The sequence below is a fragment of the Micromys minutus genome (genome assembly GCF_963924665.1).
Source record: "Micromys minutus genome assembly, chromosome: 13".
Classification (NCBI taxonomy): Eukaryota; Metazoa; Chordata; class Mammalia; order Rodentia; family Muridae; genus Micromys; species Micromys minutus.
This window is the reverse complement of record NC_137982.1, coordinates 11,934,530-11,953,233: the sequence shown is the minus strand read 5'-3', so window position 1 is coordinate 11,953,233 and position 18,704 is coordinate 11,934,530. Positions and strand designations below refer to the sequence as shown.

At 44.1% G+C, this 18,704-nt stretch overlaps 1 protein-coding gene and 1 pseudogene across 2 annotated transcripts in view; one reads left to right on the top strand and one right to left on the bottom strand.

The window, feature by feature from the left end:
* Positions 1-1,252: 1,252 nt before the first annotated feature.
* Positions 1,253-1,652, top strand: LOC308428821 (uncharacterized protein C10orf143 homolog; annotated as a pseudogene). Its single transcript has one exon. The product of its transcript is annotated as an uncharacterized protein C10orf143 homolog (transcript).
* Positions 1,653-3,673: 2,021 nt separating this feature from the next.
* The window catches only part of MRRF (mitochondrial ribosome recycling factor), a 52,794-nt gene continuing 37,763 nt past the window's right edge, over positions 3,674-18,704 (bottom strand). The window contains exons 6-7 of the mRNA XM_080927923.1: positions 16,039-16,198; positions 3,674-6,126 (exon numbers count right to left, since the gene is read on the bottom strand). Coding sequence (XP_080784049.1) covers positions 6,049-6,126; positions 16,039-16,198 — 238 coding nt within the window. The 3' untranslated portion in view covers positions 3,674-6,048. The remainder of the gene's footprint in view (positions 6,127-16,038; positions 16,199-18,704) is intronic.

The following is an 18,704-nucleotide window of genomic DNA, read 5'->3' as shown; positions in this document are numbered from 1 at the left end:
GAGGAGGCAGCAGCAGCAGCTTCAGGAGCGCGGGCCTTCATGGCAAGTGTCTTTCCTAACAGCACAGTTGGGCTTAATGGCTCCCAAGGAGTAAAGATTAAGGCACACTCTGCAAACCAAATGGCACAGAGCAAACCTGGCACCTGCTGCCATTGCTACTATACCCCTATTGACTACATGCTTGTCATTTTGCTCACCCTATGTCCTCTGATAGGTTCTAGAGAGGTTGCTAGCATCTGAGGTATGGATTTGTGATCCTACCATCTCCTTGGGTGTTTACAGGGGCCAGGGCCTACGGATGCTATCTTAAGGGGTCTTCCATCAGAAATGGCTCGCTGTTTTATTCAGCAGGGGGCTTTTCTTCTATTATTGTCACACCCATGAGAGCACGCCATGCATTTGGAATAACTATCAGGGAAGTACATAGTTTATGATTCCGCTTCAGAGTTAGATGTAGGTTTGCTGCTTGCTGGGCTGTGTGACTGTGGTCACAGAGACACAGACAATAGCAGGACCTATAGCAACCAAATTTCAGTGCAGTGCTGCATGTTAAAGTCTAGCACGGCGCCTAGCTCACAGTGGACATTCAGTGAACATTGTCTGCAGCTACAGGACAAAGAATAGAATTTACCAGATCATCTTCCGGGTTTTTTTTTTTTTCCTAATAAAAAGTTAACAATCACTTGTTTTCTGTATACGTGAGGTACACTTATGGTGGCGTGAGGACAACCAGAGGGAACCAGTCCTCTCCTTTCACCATGTAGGCCCCCAGCACCGAACTCACTTGGGCTTGGCAGTAAGAGGTTGTATTTGCTGAACTGCTACACCCACTTTTATTTTAAAAAGTAGCCCAGGCTAGCCTCAGCCTCCCAAGTGTGAGGTTACACTCATAAGTTATAAATCTGGTGACTAGTTATCCTTTAATCATCAAAAAGAAAACAAAACTGTAAATAAAAGCATCCTTCAGTGCACTGAATCACCAAAACGTACCATGGTTTAATAGTCTATAAGTAACAGCAGTGCAGAGGAAGGGGCTGTCTTTATATACACGCATGGACAGATGGCCACAACAGCTTTAGGGTTAAGAAAAATAAACCTGAATATGAACAAGTAGCTCTCCTCTATTCGTACTTCATTTTCAATGAGGCTAAGGTTGAAGAGTTGTGGAAAATCAAATTTTAAAAATGTGTGAGTGTGACGTGGCCCGGTGGTCCCACCTCCGGGTGGCCTGAGAGGCGGTACGCGAAGCCACATGGACAGCCTGGCGCCGGGCCAATGGAGACGACAGAGGACGGAGGAGCTGCCAGAACCTGGGGACATGAAACAGGCGTGCAGGAGGTCAGAAGCAGGCGGACATGAGCCCTGCTGTCCTGGAGCACAGAGGACCAGGAGCCAAGGACACGAGGCCTGCCTGTACCACAACCAGAGTGCAGCCAGGAGAGGCTGAGCTCGATGATTCTGCAGAACGGTGGAAGGAGTTCAGCCCAGCCTTGCCTGAGATGTACCGCCGGAAATCTGGCCATCTTAACCATAACGGCAACCATCAGAAGATGCAAACAGGACGAAGGAAGACTCCAGATGAGTTTGAATCCTCACACGGTGGCCAGTGCACATCCCTCACAGTTTGCCCGGGTGCCTACCTATTCAAATGATAGCAGGGCTACCTGCGGGGGTCGTCTGCCTCTCAGGTGACCCCACTGCAGCAGGCCAGGAACATCCTGAGTGGGATGGCTCATTGACTCTTGTCTAATGTCTTCTGCTGGACAGGAAATTATCTAGACGTCAGAAAATTCTGTACCAAACTGTCTGAAGCCTCATGGCTCATGCAATCATTAGGCTCAGCGGAGATCTTCCTGCCTGTGGACTTGGGGTGGTTTCTGTCCAGAAACAGAAACTGGGCTGCTCACATACTCTTTCTAATGAAAAGACTTATTTTGTATTCTAAATGCTCAATAATCTTTAAGTGAATTTTGCTAAATGCTGATGTCCAGTCAAGCTATGTAATTCTCCAACTGGAGTTATCAGGGACAGAACCCCATTTATATTAAAATGGAAACTGTGGGGAGAAATGTGTGAGTGTGAACACAATGAGTGTACAGGTGCACTTGTGTATGGAGGGGACACATGTGAGTGTACGGGTGCATTTGTGTGTGGAAAGGGACATATGTCAGTGTATGAGTGCATTTGTATGTGGAGGGGGACATGTGGGTATACAAGTGATTTGTGGGGGGGCACACGAGAGTGTACAGGTACATTTGTGTGTGGGGGGAACATGTGAATGTACAGGTGCATTTGTAGAGAGGAGCACATGTGAATGTATGGGTGCATTTGTGTAAGGGGCACACATCTGAATGTATGGGTGCATTTGTGTAAGGGGCACACATCTGAATGTATGGGTGCATTTGTGTAGGGGCACACATGTGGATTTATGGGTACATTTGTGTAGGGGGCACACATGTGGATGTATGGGTGCATTTGTGTAAGGGGCACACATGTGGATGTATGGGTGCATTTGTGTAAGGGGCACACATGTGGATGTATGGGTGCATTTGTGTAAGGGGCACACGTGGATGTATGGGTGCATTTGTGTAAGGGACACACATGTGGATGTATGGGTGCATTTGTGTAGGGGACACACATGTGGATGTATGGGTACATTTGTGTAAGGGCACACATGTGGATGTATGGGTGCATTTGTGTAGGAGGCACACATGTGGATGTATGGGTACATTTGTGTAGGGGGCACACATGTGATGTATGGGTACATTTGTGTAAGGGGCACACATGTGATGTATGGGTACATTTGTGTAAGGGCACACATGTGATGTATGGGTACATGCAGCCAAATGAGCGCAGGAGTCAGAACAGGATGTCAGGCACCATCTTGTTACTACTTCCCTATTCTCTCCAGACAGGCTCTCTCACTGAATTGGACACTTTTTTGTTTTTTGGCTCCAGTGGGGTGGGGGAACATGTGAGTTCCGGTCTCTCTCAGCCTACCCAGTGTTGGGATTATTTGTCTGGCTTTTTATGTGGGTGTTAAGGAGTAAATTGTAGGTCCAAGTGTGCAATCAGCACTCTTAGCAGGCAAACCTGTGAAAGTTCATTTAAAGATTTTTTTAAATTTCTTTTTGTGTTTTTATGCATACATAAATACCAAAAGAAAGATTTTTTTAAAATCAGGCTAAAACTAAATTTTTCATCGGGAGCCACTGAACTGAATCGAGGGGGTGGTTAATTCTGCTAGTGTGAGAACTTCAAGGTCTATCTAGTTCTTAAGACAGAAACTGTCAGGGGAGAAGGGGACGAGGTTACCAGCTCCTGCTACTACCTCAGCACACCCAATCAGGTAGTTGCCTTCTGGTCCCTGCCACCAACACATCCCTAACACACAGGGCAGCAGAGCGTGTTTGATAAATATCGACTGAAATAGAGCAATCAGCTGAAAACCATTTGCCGAGCTGTCTCACCGCCCTGGGCTCAGGGTTTTCCTTTATTCATTTATCATGATGTATGGCTTTGGCCAACATACACACAGGAGAGAAATTGTTGACATGTGGAACCCAAGTACTGAAAATCTTTCATCCCTCCCCACCCCCGTCTGTTCACCAAATAAGTTTTGTTTATTTAAAGACTACAGAGGATTTGGCTGTTAAGAACCAAATGCCTTTGGAGTGGAGTTACAACATAATTTATCATTTCCTCTGTTTATTAAAAAAAAAAAAAAAAACCTGCATCTTTGAGCAGCACATTTGCAACAAGAATTCTGGTCACTCACAGAACTGAACTCTGGCAAAGCCTCCACTTTGTGGCTCACGCCGCTGTCCTCTGGCAGTCTAACTTCCCATTTATCTCTGGCTTTGAGGGTGAGTAAAGGGGTAGGAGGGCATGTTAGTTCCTTTCATCCTTGGTCTAACCCTAATCCTGATTTCTCACTGGCTACTTCGCAGCAGGTCCCACCAGTGTGGGCAGAGGCAGCAGGGGGCTTATTAGCTAGGGCGCACTGAGTCACCCCTCACCACCTAGAACCGGAGCAGACCTTCCTGATTGAGGCACTTCGAGGGCAACTCAGGGTAGTGGCACTACTCAAAGCCAGAGGTCACAACTCAGCAGCCTTTGCATTTTAGCATGTAATAGGGCACCTGGTTAACAGCTGGTGTCCTCTAGGTCCTGACAAGACTGCAGGTGGCAGTGACTTCTTCAGGTTAGACAATCTGGCTGTGCTGGGAATGTGGCCACCCAGGCTGCCTCGGAGCAGATTCCTAATTCCCGGTATCCCCCCTCCCCCACCCCGATTCTTGCTCATCTGTACTCTTCAGAATACGCTTTATAAAAAGCCAGAAAACCTACCTCCCAAGTCCTGAGCAGCATCCTGGCTAATTAACCAGATCAAAGGAGGGGGCTGGGAACTAGGTTTGTGTGGTCCAGACTTGCGATTGTCAGAAATAGGGCATTTTTCAGGGGTGCAGAACCCGACTCTATGGGTACAGGACACCAGGTTGGTATGCGCAGTGGAGAACCACTTGGTATGTGGGGGAAATGGTCACTTCACCTCTGACATCAGTGGGAAGAACAGACTTGAATCAAGCCTACGACCTTTATCTGCTGCTTGCTAGCTGTGTGACACGCTTGAGAAACTTCATCTAGTAAAATGAACAGTGGAAATGCTCCTTAGCTGGTGTAGTGGCTCGCACCTTTAAACCAAGTACTTGAGAAGCTGAGGCAGAAGGAGTGAGTTCAAGGCCAGCCTGGTTGGTCTACTGAGTGAGTTCCGGGGCAGTTAGGGATATAGAGAGAGACTCTGTTACCAGGAAAAGAAAGGAAAATTGACCGTCCTACCACTTCCCCTCCACTGTCTGGAGGACTCAGTCCTAACACTGTCGTGTCAGTTTCTGTATTTGTAAGTGTAGGTGGTATATATCTGTCCCATTTTGTGATTACAAATAATGCCTAAAAAACCGCTTTATTGCAATTAAATGAATGAAAGGTGACTGCATAAGGGAAAAAAGACAAACTTAACTTGGCACTGAAAGCCACAGTGCAGCAAGTGAGATGACTCAGCAGATAAAGGAACCCGAGCCCATCCCCCACACGGTGAAAGAGCTGACTCCTGGGAGCTGTCTGACCTGACCTCTACACCACAGCAATGGCATGGCATACTACAGTGAGAAAGAAAGGTGGGCCACAGCAAAGGGCCTGCCAATCAGGAAGACGGGCCCTGGAGAAACAGCAGCTCATTACCAAGTGGATGCTGACAGAGCCAGTGGAATGGTGGGGAGAAGAAAAGCATTTGGTGAGCAGCCACCAATTTCACAGCATAAATGTAGGGGCAGCTTCAAATGTTGCTCTGTGTCATTCTCTCTGTCAACTTTTCTCAAGATCGAGACTAAGGGAACAGAAAAACAGGTTTAAATAGAAGGAGTCCAGCCAAGAAAAGGACCTAGATCTGGAGGCAGAGAGACTGCCCAGAGGGAGAGCTGATGCCACAGTAAACAGGGCTAGTTATTAGGAGCGGAAGCTCGGTTGGTCCTCATGGAACAGCATGTGGGATACAACCCAAAGGCAAAAGCATTGCTCTTGGTTGCTTTATAAACAAGTTCTGGGGCTTTTCCATCCAAACCACTATATCTTTACTCTGTGGTTGTTATTTTCCAATTTATTTAGGCTTGATCATTAGCAGTCAGACTGAAGGCCCACGCTAATCCAAATGAATTTAACACAGGGGCAGGGTATGATTCAGTTTGAAAGGAGGCTCCCATGTCAAGGAGAGGAGCTGCTAAGCCTGACGGTGGCCCTAGTCCTTCAGTGACACCACAGTCAAGGTAACCGCCAGAGTAAAGGTCCTTGGCCAACAGCAGACGCGCTCTGAGGGCCTTCACACCGGGAGATTCAGAAAGTCTGAGCATTCCAACAGGAGGCCGATCAGCTGAGGGAGGAGCAGTAGTATCAGCCCCCGTGGATGGTCAGTCAGGGCAGTGGACGAATAAGCTTGCCACCCAATGCACGAGCAGACACTGGACTGGGGTGTTCGGCTGTGACTGCTGACTTTTATCCAAGAAGTTCTTTGGTCTTTGCTGCCAGATGCCGGTCCAGCTCTGCCACAGTGTTGTCGGCCATTTGGCTGATCTGCAGGAACAATTTAAGTTTGGTGATTGTGGTAGGGAACAGATGCTTCTGAAACCTGCAAATGTTACTGGGAAATACTGATAGTGACAAAGTTCACACTAACTGAGGTCACCCAGGCTCTGCAATAAGAAATGTATGTTGATACTGTTACTGATTCTTAACTACAATCCTGCAAGGTAGGTATGATTATTCCTCTTTTACAAATAAAACTGAGACAGATCATTTTTTCAGGGCAACATTCAGGAAGTCAGAATACTGAACTTCAATTCATAGGAGTCTGGTTGTACAAGTCAACATTTAAAACTGTAATACAGTACAGGAAAGCCAGCCCTGCTGCCTCTTAATAACCTTCCCAATGCTGTCACTTTAACACAGTTCCTCACGTTGTAGTGACCCCCCAACCATAACATTATTTTTGTTGTTACTTCATAACTGTAATTTTACTACTGTTGTGAATTGTGATGCAAGTGTCTGATAAGCAGAATGTCTCATATGTGACCCTGTGAAAGGGCCATTTGACCCCACGAAGGGGTCGTTGCAACCCACAGATTGAAAACCACTGTTCTAGAACATCTTACACCTCAGCTACTCTATTTCAGAAAGCCTTTAGGTAAGCTGATATAAAAAATAGGAAGACCTTAGAGATAAACAGGAAAAAAATTCACATCTGATCAACAAACACGGGGAATTCAATAGACCAAAAAAAAAAAAAAAAAATGCAAATTAAAACAAGATACACCTTCAGCTGTCATTGCTAACAAAACTTGATGTTGTGGCTTCTAATTACAATATTCAAACCCAGCAAGCTACAATGAATGGATAAGCTCCCATATCACAGGTAGAAATTCAAATAGATGCAAATGCTTACACCATCTAATCCCCAAATGTCTCAACTGGAATATTATCAAGTGAACATGATCTGAACATAGAATTCTTCTATTATAATTCATGTTTTATGTGTGGGCACTTCAGCTATGTGCATGCTGTGTATCACGCATGTGACTAGTGCCTGAGAAGGCCAGAGGAGCACACAAGATCTCTGGAACCGGAGTTATAGTGAACCACCATATGGATGCCGGGAATCAAACCTGGATTCTCTAGAGTAGCCAGTACCTTTAACTGCTCAGCCAGCTCTCTAGTCCCAAGTTGTCGTTGGTGGTTTGTTTGTTTGTTTTAATTTATATGGAGTGTTTACATGTATGGGCACCATGTGTGTGCCTGATACCTTGTGAATTCCCTGAAACTAGGTTTTTGGATGGTCATCAGCTACCATGTGGGTACTGGGAACTGAATCTGGGAAGAACAATGGGTGTTTTTCATCAATGAGCCAACTCTCCGGCCCCTAGCCTCCAAATGTTTAAGTTCTATGCGTAAAGATGTTTATACTGTCTCTTTAAAAACTTTATCATCAGGTTATAGAGAATGGTCAATAGTCTCTGATTCCTTGAGTTCTTTTTTTTTTTTTTTTAAGGGAAGTCGTCTATGAGAACATTTAAGGCCAACAACTCAACAAGATGTAACCTATTCTTGGCAGTGGAAGTTTTATTTGATGGCATAAGATGTTCAGTTGGGGCACTGTCTCCCCAATTATATGGTGACTTCATTTAATATAATTCCTTTTATATATGTATATAATGCCCCAAATTTGAACATTCTATCTTTTAAGAATGGGAAATTAAACAATATGTTATCCAGGTCTGTATTGGTGATGTCACACCTGAGACGCAGCACACGTCACGTTCTCAGGAAGCACGTATTAAAAGTAAAATTGTTAAAGCTCTCCGTGTTTTTCTGCAATAAGTAAGCATGCTTTTCTAAGAATGAGAACATAATTTAGTAGGTGGGTGTTGTAGGCGCCCTTCTAAGTCTAAGTGGGTTGAAATGAAGGCAGGTAGCTTTGGCAGGAAGCTCCAAGGGCTAGCCCAGTGTGCAGATCTGCCTGCTCCGCAGCATGGCAGCTGCTTGACATCTTTATTCGCTGAGCCTCAGCCAGGAATTAGAAACTAAATACATAGTTTGAAAGAGCAGAAACTAAAAAGGAGTTGCAGCAATTGGTCCCAGACAGGGAAGTAGCCAAACTAAAAGCTACAGAGCTTTCAGCTGGAAAAGCACAGCTCCTGGGGCTGCCAGATCTGGAAGAGTGGTTAGATTCAGAATGGCAGCTTGTTCCCTCCTTAAGAGTCAAGTCACAACTGTCTGAGATGCTACTGTCCCTGGAGCTGCCTTGTGTAGGCCAGGAGCAGTGCCTAGCAACGCACCAGAACTGCAGGCTGCCAGCATGGGCCAGCCAAGGGTAAAGGCTGCAGTAAGGTTATTTGGGCAGAAGGTCTGAGAAATTGAGGGGAAGGCCCAGGCTAACAATCTGATAACATGGGAGAAGATGAACAAGTGACATTTCCACTCTGAGTCTGTGTCCTCACCCATCAAACTGAGGGTGCTAGTCCCCTCTCCTCAGCTAGCAGCTTAGTAAAAACTATCCCAGCATGCAATAATCTGGTCATCCTATGCCAGTGCTGGCTGTTACTGTGACTTTTAGCACCACTTTCTGACTTCAAGCTAATCCATCAAGGAGTATTACTCACTCTTTACCAGCTAATAGGTACAAAGGCCCTTGGTGACAGTCTACCTGCACACTCACCATTTTCATGTCAGACTCTGTAAGACTGATGATTAATGTCACCCCATCAGCTCCTACTGCCTAGTACTTACTACATAACAAGCACTGGCTAACACTCCACACAACACATGAAATGCTGTCTCCTTTAGCATGTTTTCACCTCGTAGTTGCATAGGAATTTCTCTTGTGTAGGATAATGTCATTATGCAGCAAGGTAGGTCCAGGACTATCACTGGATGAAAATGAAGGGTAGGAGGAGAAAAGTCAAGGAAAGAAGGAGAAAGAGGAGGAGGAGAAGTGGAGGAAGCAACATAGAGGCAGATGTAGATGTTCCTCTCTGTGCATCTCTATATGGACACAAGCTGTTATGCATATTTTATAAGGGATGGAACTCTACAGGATGATATGACTTATCTAGGTGGGCAAATTATATCATACCAATTGGATCAGAGCTTACTGTATGGATGGATTGTGGCTTGAGAATTTAACATATAAATCTGATTGATAAAGTATTGATTATTGAGTCATAATTTTACCGGGCTGTGGGGAATTTGAGCTAAGTTCCCAGCTAGCAGGGTGACAGCTGGGAGAGGGTGGGTAGTGGCCCACCTGGGTCTGACAGTACTTGGAGGCAGCTTGGAGCCACTGAGATAAAGATACCCCACAATGCCATGTGGCCCTAATGGTGCAGGATAAAAAGTTACCACATTTTTAAATTTTTACCGCAACACTCTTGTATAAAATGTTTCTGTTAATTCATTTACTGAAATCTGACCATCCCATATTACCCCTAGAAAGTAGATACAACAGTTACTGTGCCCATTCTACAGAGAACTAAGCCAAGGTCATTTGGGCAAGACTGCTTTGCCCACTAACTTTTTATGTGACACGCTGCGGCTCTGATGGCCAGTTTAACAACTGTACTCCACAGCACCTGACCTACCTCTTCCTCATTCAGCCATATCTTGCTAGAGTCGCTGAGAGGGTCAGTTTCATTTTTTTTTAAATCACAAGGTGGAGAACCAGAGTGGGTGAACAGTGACCATTATCAAGGACCGTCACACACTAGTCACATTTAAGCATGTGTGTCTGCCTGCTGGTCCTCCTGTCACTCCTGCAAGATGAGCACAGATGTCCCACCTGACAGGTGAGCACAGGGGCTCACAGATGAGCGAAGCCATTTGCTTACTTTCACAGCTGGGAAGGTAAAGAGGGTCTGGATGCCTGACTCCAAAGCAAAAACCAATCTCTCAGACCTCGATTTATGAAAGTAAATGACATTATCACCAGCACCACCATCACTGTGTCTGCTTGTTACAAGTTCAGAAAAATGGAAGGAAGACAGGGACAGAGAAGAGGGTTATAGCACAGAGCACAGCTCCAGGCAGGCCTGCACAAGTCATCCTTCATGAGGCTGGCCTTAACAAGTCTAGCCCTGTCTGCCTCCTGCCTGCAGGGGCCCTCCCTTCCTTTAGCCCCACCAGCACCAGGCTTCCTTCATTTCAGAGAGTGCTGCTTCACAGAGAAAGACAGCAGTGAAAGGATCTTGGCCAGAGTCACTGGTGGTTTCTGCCAAATGCTTTAATGTTCAGCAGGCTCATTTATGACGAACTGAAGTGAAGGTACCACAGCAGGCTGGCAGATGTCAAGAGTCCTGAGCAGGAACATCTTGGTCCTGTTGCAGAGTTGCCTAAGCTGAGGGCTAAGGGAATTGGGGCAGACACAATGACTCAGACAGACCTACAGCTCAATCAGTTCAATTGTATACACCAAAGATGAAAGAAATGTTATAAAATATTCAAGAGAATCTAGCCTCTAAAGAATTTTGAAAGCTATTTAAAAAGAGGTCAATTTTACAAAATAAAAGACTGTTCAGAGTCTTATCACTGAATACTTTGACAGTTAAAAGTTACCAATCTTTGTATGTCTATGTATCTTTAAAACTTTTTTACTAGACTTATTTGTTTCATTTTATGTGTATTTTGTGTGCATAGATGTATGTGTACCACACACATGCTTGGTGCCCACAGAGGTCAGATCCCCTAAAACTGGAGTTATAGATAGTATTTGAACCTGGAGTTATAGGTGGTATTTGAACCTGGCAGCTCTTAGCGTCTGAGCCATCTCTCCAGTCAGTTTTTCTTTATAAAATTGTAATTGTAATGTTACTGTATAGTCCACTATTGAAGCATGATACAACAGTCATCTGGGCATGCCTTTAATTCCAGCATTTGGGAGGCAGAGGCAGGCAGATCTCTTGAGTTCTAGACTTGCTTGGTCTACAAAATGAGTTCCAGGACAGCCAAGAATTAAGCAGAAAAGCCCTACCTCCAGAAAAAAAAAAAAAAAAAAAAACAATAATTCTAAAAATGCCCATATCAATGAAATGTTTTTTAACTTCTATATAGATATCCATTAATATAATTCCAACAGACATAAAAATTTTTCAGAAACTTGGTTTCTAGTTTTTCTATGATTATACATAGCACACTAATGGCACACACAATCCCACTGATTAAGGTTGACAATTTCTTTTAGATATATCCCTAAGCCATATATCAAAAATAAAGGGTTTCAGATATCTGTCACACTGTCCTCTATGAAAGCTATAAAGATTTATAGTAACAAGAACATACAAGTAAATTCTGAAAGAAGATATAAAGCTAGTGGTTTGTTCAGTTCTAATTCTGTCATAGTGATGGATAGGTAGATAAAATAAATTCAATAGTCAAATGTCAAGTCCAACGTAAAGCACAGGAGACAGGATGGCCTTAATAAACCAAGCTGTACAGGTGTCTGACTGTGTGTCTGCACACCATGTACATGCTTGTTGCCCAGAGAGGCCAGGAGAGGAAATGAGATCCCTTGGGGCTGGAGTTATAGGTGGTTGTGAGCCACCACGTGGCTGCTGGGAACAGAACATCTGGAAAAGCAACCAGTGCTCTTAACTGCTAAGCATCTTTCTAAGCTCCAAGAATGGCTATTCTAACTCTACAGAAGTTCACACACACACACACACACACACACACACACACACACACACACTCACACACACTTTTAGTCTGGTTAATTTTAGTGTGTAATGCTTTTTATAATCAAGGTTATTTGGGAACTAGACGTGGGAAAGATATATTAAAAACCTTAAAAATAATGAATTTATGGGCTGGGGCAAAGGTTAGTAGTGGTAGAACACATACAAAACTTATACAAGGTTCTCAGTTCAATCCCCAGCACCGGGGAGACAAAACACAAGAAAACAATGCATTTCTCTATTTACTAATCTATACTTGGCATGTTCCACCCTAGAAAACCAAGGATTTATAAAGAAGATATTCATTGTAACTTTGCTAATATAACTTTTAAAAAATTAAACAAGATTTTTAAAATAAAAATTTTGCATATGACAAGATAAATTACTTAGCAGCCATGAGAAGTGGCCACTTGCAAAATTTTTCTAAACACATAAACAGCTAGTGCCTTTAATAATAAATGAGAAATTAAGTATGGACTCAGAGGCTTATATATACTACATACTCAATGCTGTTTAAAACTATGTACTAAAGGAAAGGAAGGACTACTTCAAAATGCTGAGTGAGGCCTCCACACTATGCATCTATGGGGCGATTCTCCTCCAAACTGTTCAACAGTCTTTACACTTTACAAATATTTTATAATGAACAGATATGACTTTGATAGTTAAGAACAAAAGTAACATAAAAAGTGTTAACTGCTGATGAAGGAATAATCAGCCAGCAGCTTTAATTATACAGAGCAAAACAGAAACCAAAGCAATAGCAAAAACCCCTTTGGTGCCGTCGGAAAGGAGAGCAACATGGTGCAGAGTGCACAGGGCTGCCTCCAACTGTTCCTGCCCAAACTTCAAACACATGACTGCTGACGGTTGTTAACAAGGCTAAGAGTTAACACGGAAGTGACATATGCCCACCACAAACCTTTACACTGAGAGACCATGATACAATTTGCAAGGTGAGCCCACTGAGATGCTGATGATGATCTCTGCTCAACTGAGACATCGGTGACTGTCTTCATTCTGTCTCACAGAAACCAAGCACCAGTTCAGTGTCAGAAGAACAAAGTCTTTTCACTTTGAAAGAATAAACAGTAGGAAACACTGGGAAGAAAGTATGATCTGAAAAGGACGGGCAGCCAGTGACAGTGAGAAGGCTCCTGGCGAGGTCTCTGTCAAGCATGCTTTAACAAGAATGCTGAATTCTTCCTTCAGGGAGCATGGACTCTGCACTCTGGGGAGAAGTCAGGCAGCTTGGGAGGTTAGGGCAGCCTACCACCAGGAAGCACACAAAGGCCCTGTGTCCACTGCAGAGATGGAATCCCTAGGATATCAGGACAGAGCAGGCTCTCCTTGGAGTGATAACTTAACCCATGAATGTTCCTTTGAGCAAACATAGGAGGGTAAAAAGCAGGAGAGGATTTAAATGATAAGCATCCTTACAGTGCCTTCTAACATCCAGGAGCCCTTTCAGAGCAGAAATTACCAAACCCTATTAGGAAAAACAGACCCAAGGGTCAAGAAGCCATTCCAAGGTCTCGGGGACAGCAGCTGCAGAACGGTTTTCACTTTGCACACTTGCTGCTGGTTCTTCTTTCACAGTACGCGCTTACAGAATTATCAGGGAAACATTTAAACCACGTGCTTCAAGGCTAGAGAGGTGGCTCAGCAGTTCAGAGCACTTACTGCTCTTGCAGAGAATCCAGGTTCAGTTCCCAACACCTTTATCAGGTGCTTTAGCAGCTCCAATCCCAACCCCAGGGGATCTGATATCCTCTTCTGGACTTTGCAGGAACTTGCACTTACCTGTACATCCCTCACCTAAATATACATGTATACATAATGTTAAAATTTTAAAAACCCACCATTTCTAGGCAATATACTGAATCAGAAAATGTAGGAGCAATACCCAGGAATCAAAATTCCCCCAGACCTATAGCCAGAATACTAACTACCAATCCAAAACAAGGGTAGTGATTCACTTCATGCCCCTGCTCCTTCTCTGCCTGCTTCTTCTTTCATGCCCCACCCTACCCCATCTTCTTCTCAACTTTCCTAACATGATACTTTTATTGTGCACACAGCAGCTTTGGGGCCTATGAAACACTTTGTTTGACTCTGAACATTACTCAGTCCATCTTCTAAATCCTGATAAATCCCCCTTTCTGTCTCCAATCTTGTCCCCTACAGTGTTGTCTTCCTGGTCACCAGCTACTTTTCATAAGCACATATGTAATCTCTTGGTGTAAAAAATGAGATCTTTCAAGACAGCTGCTATATGAAAACCCCTGAGAGGCAGTTAAAATTCCCCAGGTATCATTCCAGAAGCAGACTTAGAACCTGGACCAGGCCTCAGTTCAGGGTTGGGTACAAGTATACACATGGACACACAAATGTGAAGACCCTGCCTTTTTATCACTTTCCACACTGAGTTTTGGGTGAGGGTCTCTCACTGAACCTGGAGCTCCCCTTTGCTGGAATCTCTGGCTAGTGAGGCCCAGGGTTCCTATCTCCGCACCTCTCCAAACCCTCTGCTAGGATTGCAGGCAAACCCTCCATGATCAGCTTTTCATGTGGGTTCTAAGGGATCTAACTCAAGTCTTTATTCTTGTACAGCAAACATGTGCTCCTGACTGAATCACCCCCTAAGTCCCAGACACCTTCATTTCCTAAGGGTAAAGTATTAGTCATCAAATACTCACACACATCCTTCAGACCTCTATGAAGTATATCCTTCTTAGCAACAGTGCTGTCTGTCTTGGGCTGAATAACAAGCTTAGCCAATGGGAAAGGGCAAGAGTGAGTCCTTAAAATGAGCTTAGGTGGCTGGACTTACTGGCCTGGGGCCTGCTGTTGCCAAGAAAGGATGCTCTGGGCACTTGTTGACTGGAAGATTGTGAGACACACACTTGAGCCCAACCTGGAATGTGAAGCTGAGCTCACAAGCCCAACCTGGAACAGCTACACCCAGCTTCCCCGCAGAAAGAGTAAGAAATGATGTGGATTTTCTACACCATCCCATTTTGGGTAGCTAGTTGTGCATGATAATTGTGGCTACTGGTAACTGATGCAGACGTGAGGCCACACTGGGCATGTTCACATTCAAACTCCTCACCGGTGTTGGCATTAGGATAGCCCCCTCCTCCAGCAATGGCTCCACCCACAGGTGACAGGAACCTAGCGCATCAATTGCCATGGAAACAGCCAAAGCATTCCCAGAAGACATCAGTTCTAAATCCCATCTCCACCTGGGAGCAAGTGATGTCACTACCCCTACAAAAGACCAAAACCCCTCCTCCTCTTCCTCTTTTTCTCTTCCTCTCTTCGCCCGGCCTTGACCCCTGCCCCATCCCGTTCTATTAAACCTCTCCACGTGGAACCGTGTTTGGTGTGGTCTGTCTGGGCCTGGGTGAGAAATCTAATTAACAGCAACCGGTACCTTTTACGATGTGACCACTTTGTTTTCTTATTCATCACCTAGACTCATCCTAGAATTAAGGCCTGCAGAACCAAAGGTAGTGCACACCTTTAATTCAAGCTCTTGGAAGGCAGAGGCAGGCAAATTTCTGTGAGTTCGAGGCCAGCTGGTATACAGAGTGAGTTCTTAAAACAACCAGGACTACACAAAGAAGCCCTATTTGGAGGGTTGGGGGGAAGACCTATGGGCTTGCAGGCCCAAGTGGAAACTTTAAAGACTACACTTCTGCACACCATGAGCTACCTGGCCCCTGGTCTCTCACCTCTTCCCTCCGAGAGTATCAGCACTCAGCACACAGAGAACATAGCCGTTCCCTCCTTGGCAGTCAAAAAGCAAAGCAATTAGCTCTAGGGTCAGTTTGTCTAGGTTTGGATTCCATTTCTACTACTGTGAGCAACAGAGTTTGCAAAGGTCCCCTTACTTCCCTGGACCTGGCCTCTTCTTTGTCCCTTACAGCTCTGAGGTGCTGCTGCTTCAGCAATGGGGACTGGACCCAGGGACTGGTGAACGAAGGCACTGAGCTATATCTGCAGCCTCTAATTCGGTTTTGTAGTGATGAAATAAAATATCCAGCACAGAGCCTAGCACCAATCAAGGATCAACAGCACTGTATCTGTTCCCGTGAGTCCTTCCAGGGTCTACCACCAGGCTAGTCTTAGAACAGAGATGCAGTGCTGATCGTGTGAATTAAATGACCAGAGCATTCTGTTTTGCTGCCCTTGCTTCAGGCATGAGCACACAGATTCCGTGGGTGAGATACATAGATGCTCCATCTGTTGGCAACAGTACCTGCTTCTCGATGAGTCTAATAGTGTCCTCCGAGGTTTTGTCCTTTGACTTCTTCAGTTTATTCATTGCATTGGTGCGAACCTTTCGTAAATTTTCTTTGGCCTTGTTGGTGTTCTGTTTGGCCAGTTTCACCAGCATTTCTCTGTGTTCCCTGGTTACTCTGAAAAAGACACACATACACAAGTTCAGCAAAATTATTCTTTCTAGTAAGATGCTGACCTACAACCAAGAAGAATTTCATACTATTCCGTTCACTAGCCCAATAGTCTACTACTCTGACCCACGCTCGTGACCTTCACACTGCTGACAGATGTCAATGGATATGCTTGGTCCTGGTGAGTTATCAGGTAAAAGCAAGTACAAGACACTAAGGAACTAGAGAGTTAGGCAGACCCAGAGTCAAAACTCAACCAAGCTACTTACAAGATGCAGACATGTCTTCTCCTCAAAATCCCCAGCTGTCTAATGTCTACAGAAACTAAGTAAGATAAGCATGTGACCCATTTAGCACTGACCCTGACACGTTTGATTTAATGTGTTCATTTTGTTTTTCCAGATAGGGTTTCTCTGTGTATCCTTGGCCATCCTAAAATTCGCTCTGTAGACCAGGCTGGCTTTAAACGAAGGTCTAACTGTCTCTGCCTCCCTAGTGCTGGGATTAAGAGCATGCCACACCCAGGTAAGTGTCAGTTTATATTATCAGCATCCTCATCATAAGGATAGATGGAAACGACAAAGAAAGACGTTTGACCACACACAGCAGTTCCTATTTCCCACTGAATCGCCATGACAACCTACACCACAGCCCAGCATAACACATATAGGATGACTATAAAGAACAGCACCTAACACATAGTTTGAGAAATTCATTCAGCCGTTACAATCCACAGTGAAATGTTTGATGATATGTGAAACACAGTGAAAGCCATGGTGATATGAAGATTGCTTGTTACTGCAGCATTATCTACACTATCCTAACTAATACACCTCACTAGATCTAAAGAGTAAAATCTATTTCATTATCATTGTTCATCATTGAAGGAAATAAGGGTAAGAATTCAAACAGGGCAGGACACTTAGAGGCAGGAGCTGATGCAGAGGCCATGGAGGTTACTGCTTTGTTTACTGGTTTGCTCACCACAACTTGCTCAGCCTGCTTTCTTATAGCACCCAGGACTACTGTGGTCCTCGTTAATCATTTATTAAGAAAACACCCTACAGGCTGGCATACAGCCCTATTTTATAGAGGCATTTTCTCAGCTGAAACTCCCTTCTCTCCAGTAACTATAGCTTTTATCAAGTCAACATAGTACTTACTGGTCAGCACAAACCCCATTTTTACATGTGAAGAAAATGAGGTCTAACCAAGTATAGAATCTTTGTTGCTGTTTGGGGGGGGGTGGAGAAAGTCTCACTATGTCACCCATTCTCACTCTGAAACTATGATCTTCCCGCTTCAATCTCCTGAGTGCTATGACTACTGGGCATGAACTGTCAATCCCAGTTTGGTATGTGACATCAAACCTGGAGTGGCCTCTCTGAAAGGCCACTGGTCCGTTTATTACAACAAAATGCTCTGAAGTGGCACCATTGGCAATGCTTCTTGACCTCAGATCAACAATCCTGAGGAGCCTAAGGAAGTGCAACCCCAAGTTCTGGGAACACGCTCAGTGTGCACCAGCGAAAGTATATGCTAAACATGTCATGGCATCCACACACTGCTTTCTCCCACGACAGAAAGTAAAGAGAACCTCTGAAGACAAAGCAGCCAGCTGAGTTAGGGATCTCACTAACCCCTATAAACCCCTCCTCAAATTAAGAGTCCCATTCTTCTCAAGAAGAAACTGCGTCTCGGAGACGGAAAGTGACTGGCCACGAGCTTGAGTGACAGGGCTGGGATTCAAACCTAGTTCTTTCTGGCCTGTATCCTTGTAATCTATTTCAAATAAATCATGAACTTTTGCTTCCAGGCAGAAAGCTTTCAAAGCCGTAATATGAAGCTTGGGCTGAAAAGGGCAAAACCACCATGTCAGGAGTTTAGGGATTTGGATCTGATCTTGTTACTTTTATGGTTTTTAATTCACTGAGCAAAAATCATGCTGACATGTTTAGGTCTCTTTTTTGTTTTGCCAAAGCATATGTCAGTATAAGAAAGGAACAGGAAAATTAAAACTTGATCCAGTGATTCAAAAAACCTAATCCTGCTGAAATACTAGGAGGGGCAGAAAAGAAGTGGAGCTAAGGCTGGAAGAAACATCTTAAACCTCTCCAAAAAGGTCCTCTTGAAGTACTTCAATCTTGTGTTTCATTCATAATTTGCAATAGCTATCCCACTGCTGAGAAAAATTTAATAAAAAAAGCTAACTTACTTTTCACTACTTTGTTTATATTTCAAATGGGAGGGGGAAAACCCACGAATTTTAAAAACCATGAGTTGGGACTTTAAAACTGTTCAAAAATAAAAGGATATAGATATATACATATATAAATCATTATATGTGGCATTGCCTTAATACATTATATTTTACATAAATGCTATATTACCACCATTAATATCAGTTTCTAAGGGTAGCAGTGTATAACTATTACAAACATTGTCAAAAAACATTTCTGTTAGTTTTTTTTGACAACTGTCAAAAACTGTGTAGGGGAAAGGAGTGAGAAGG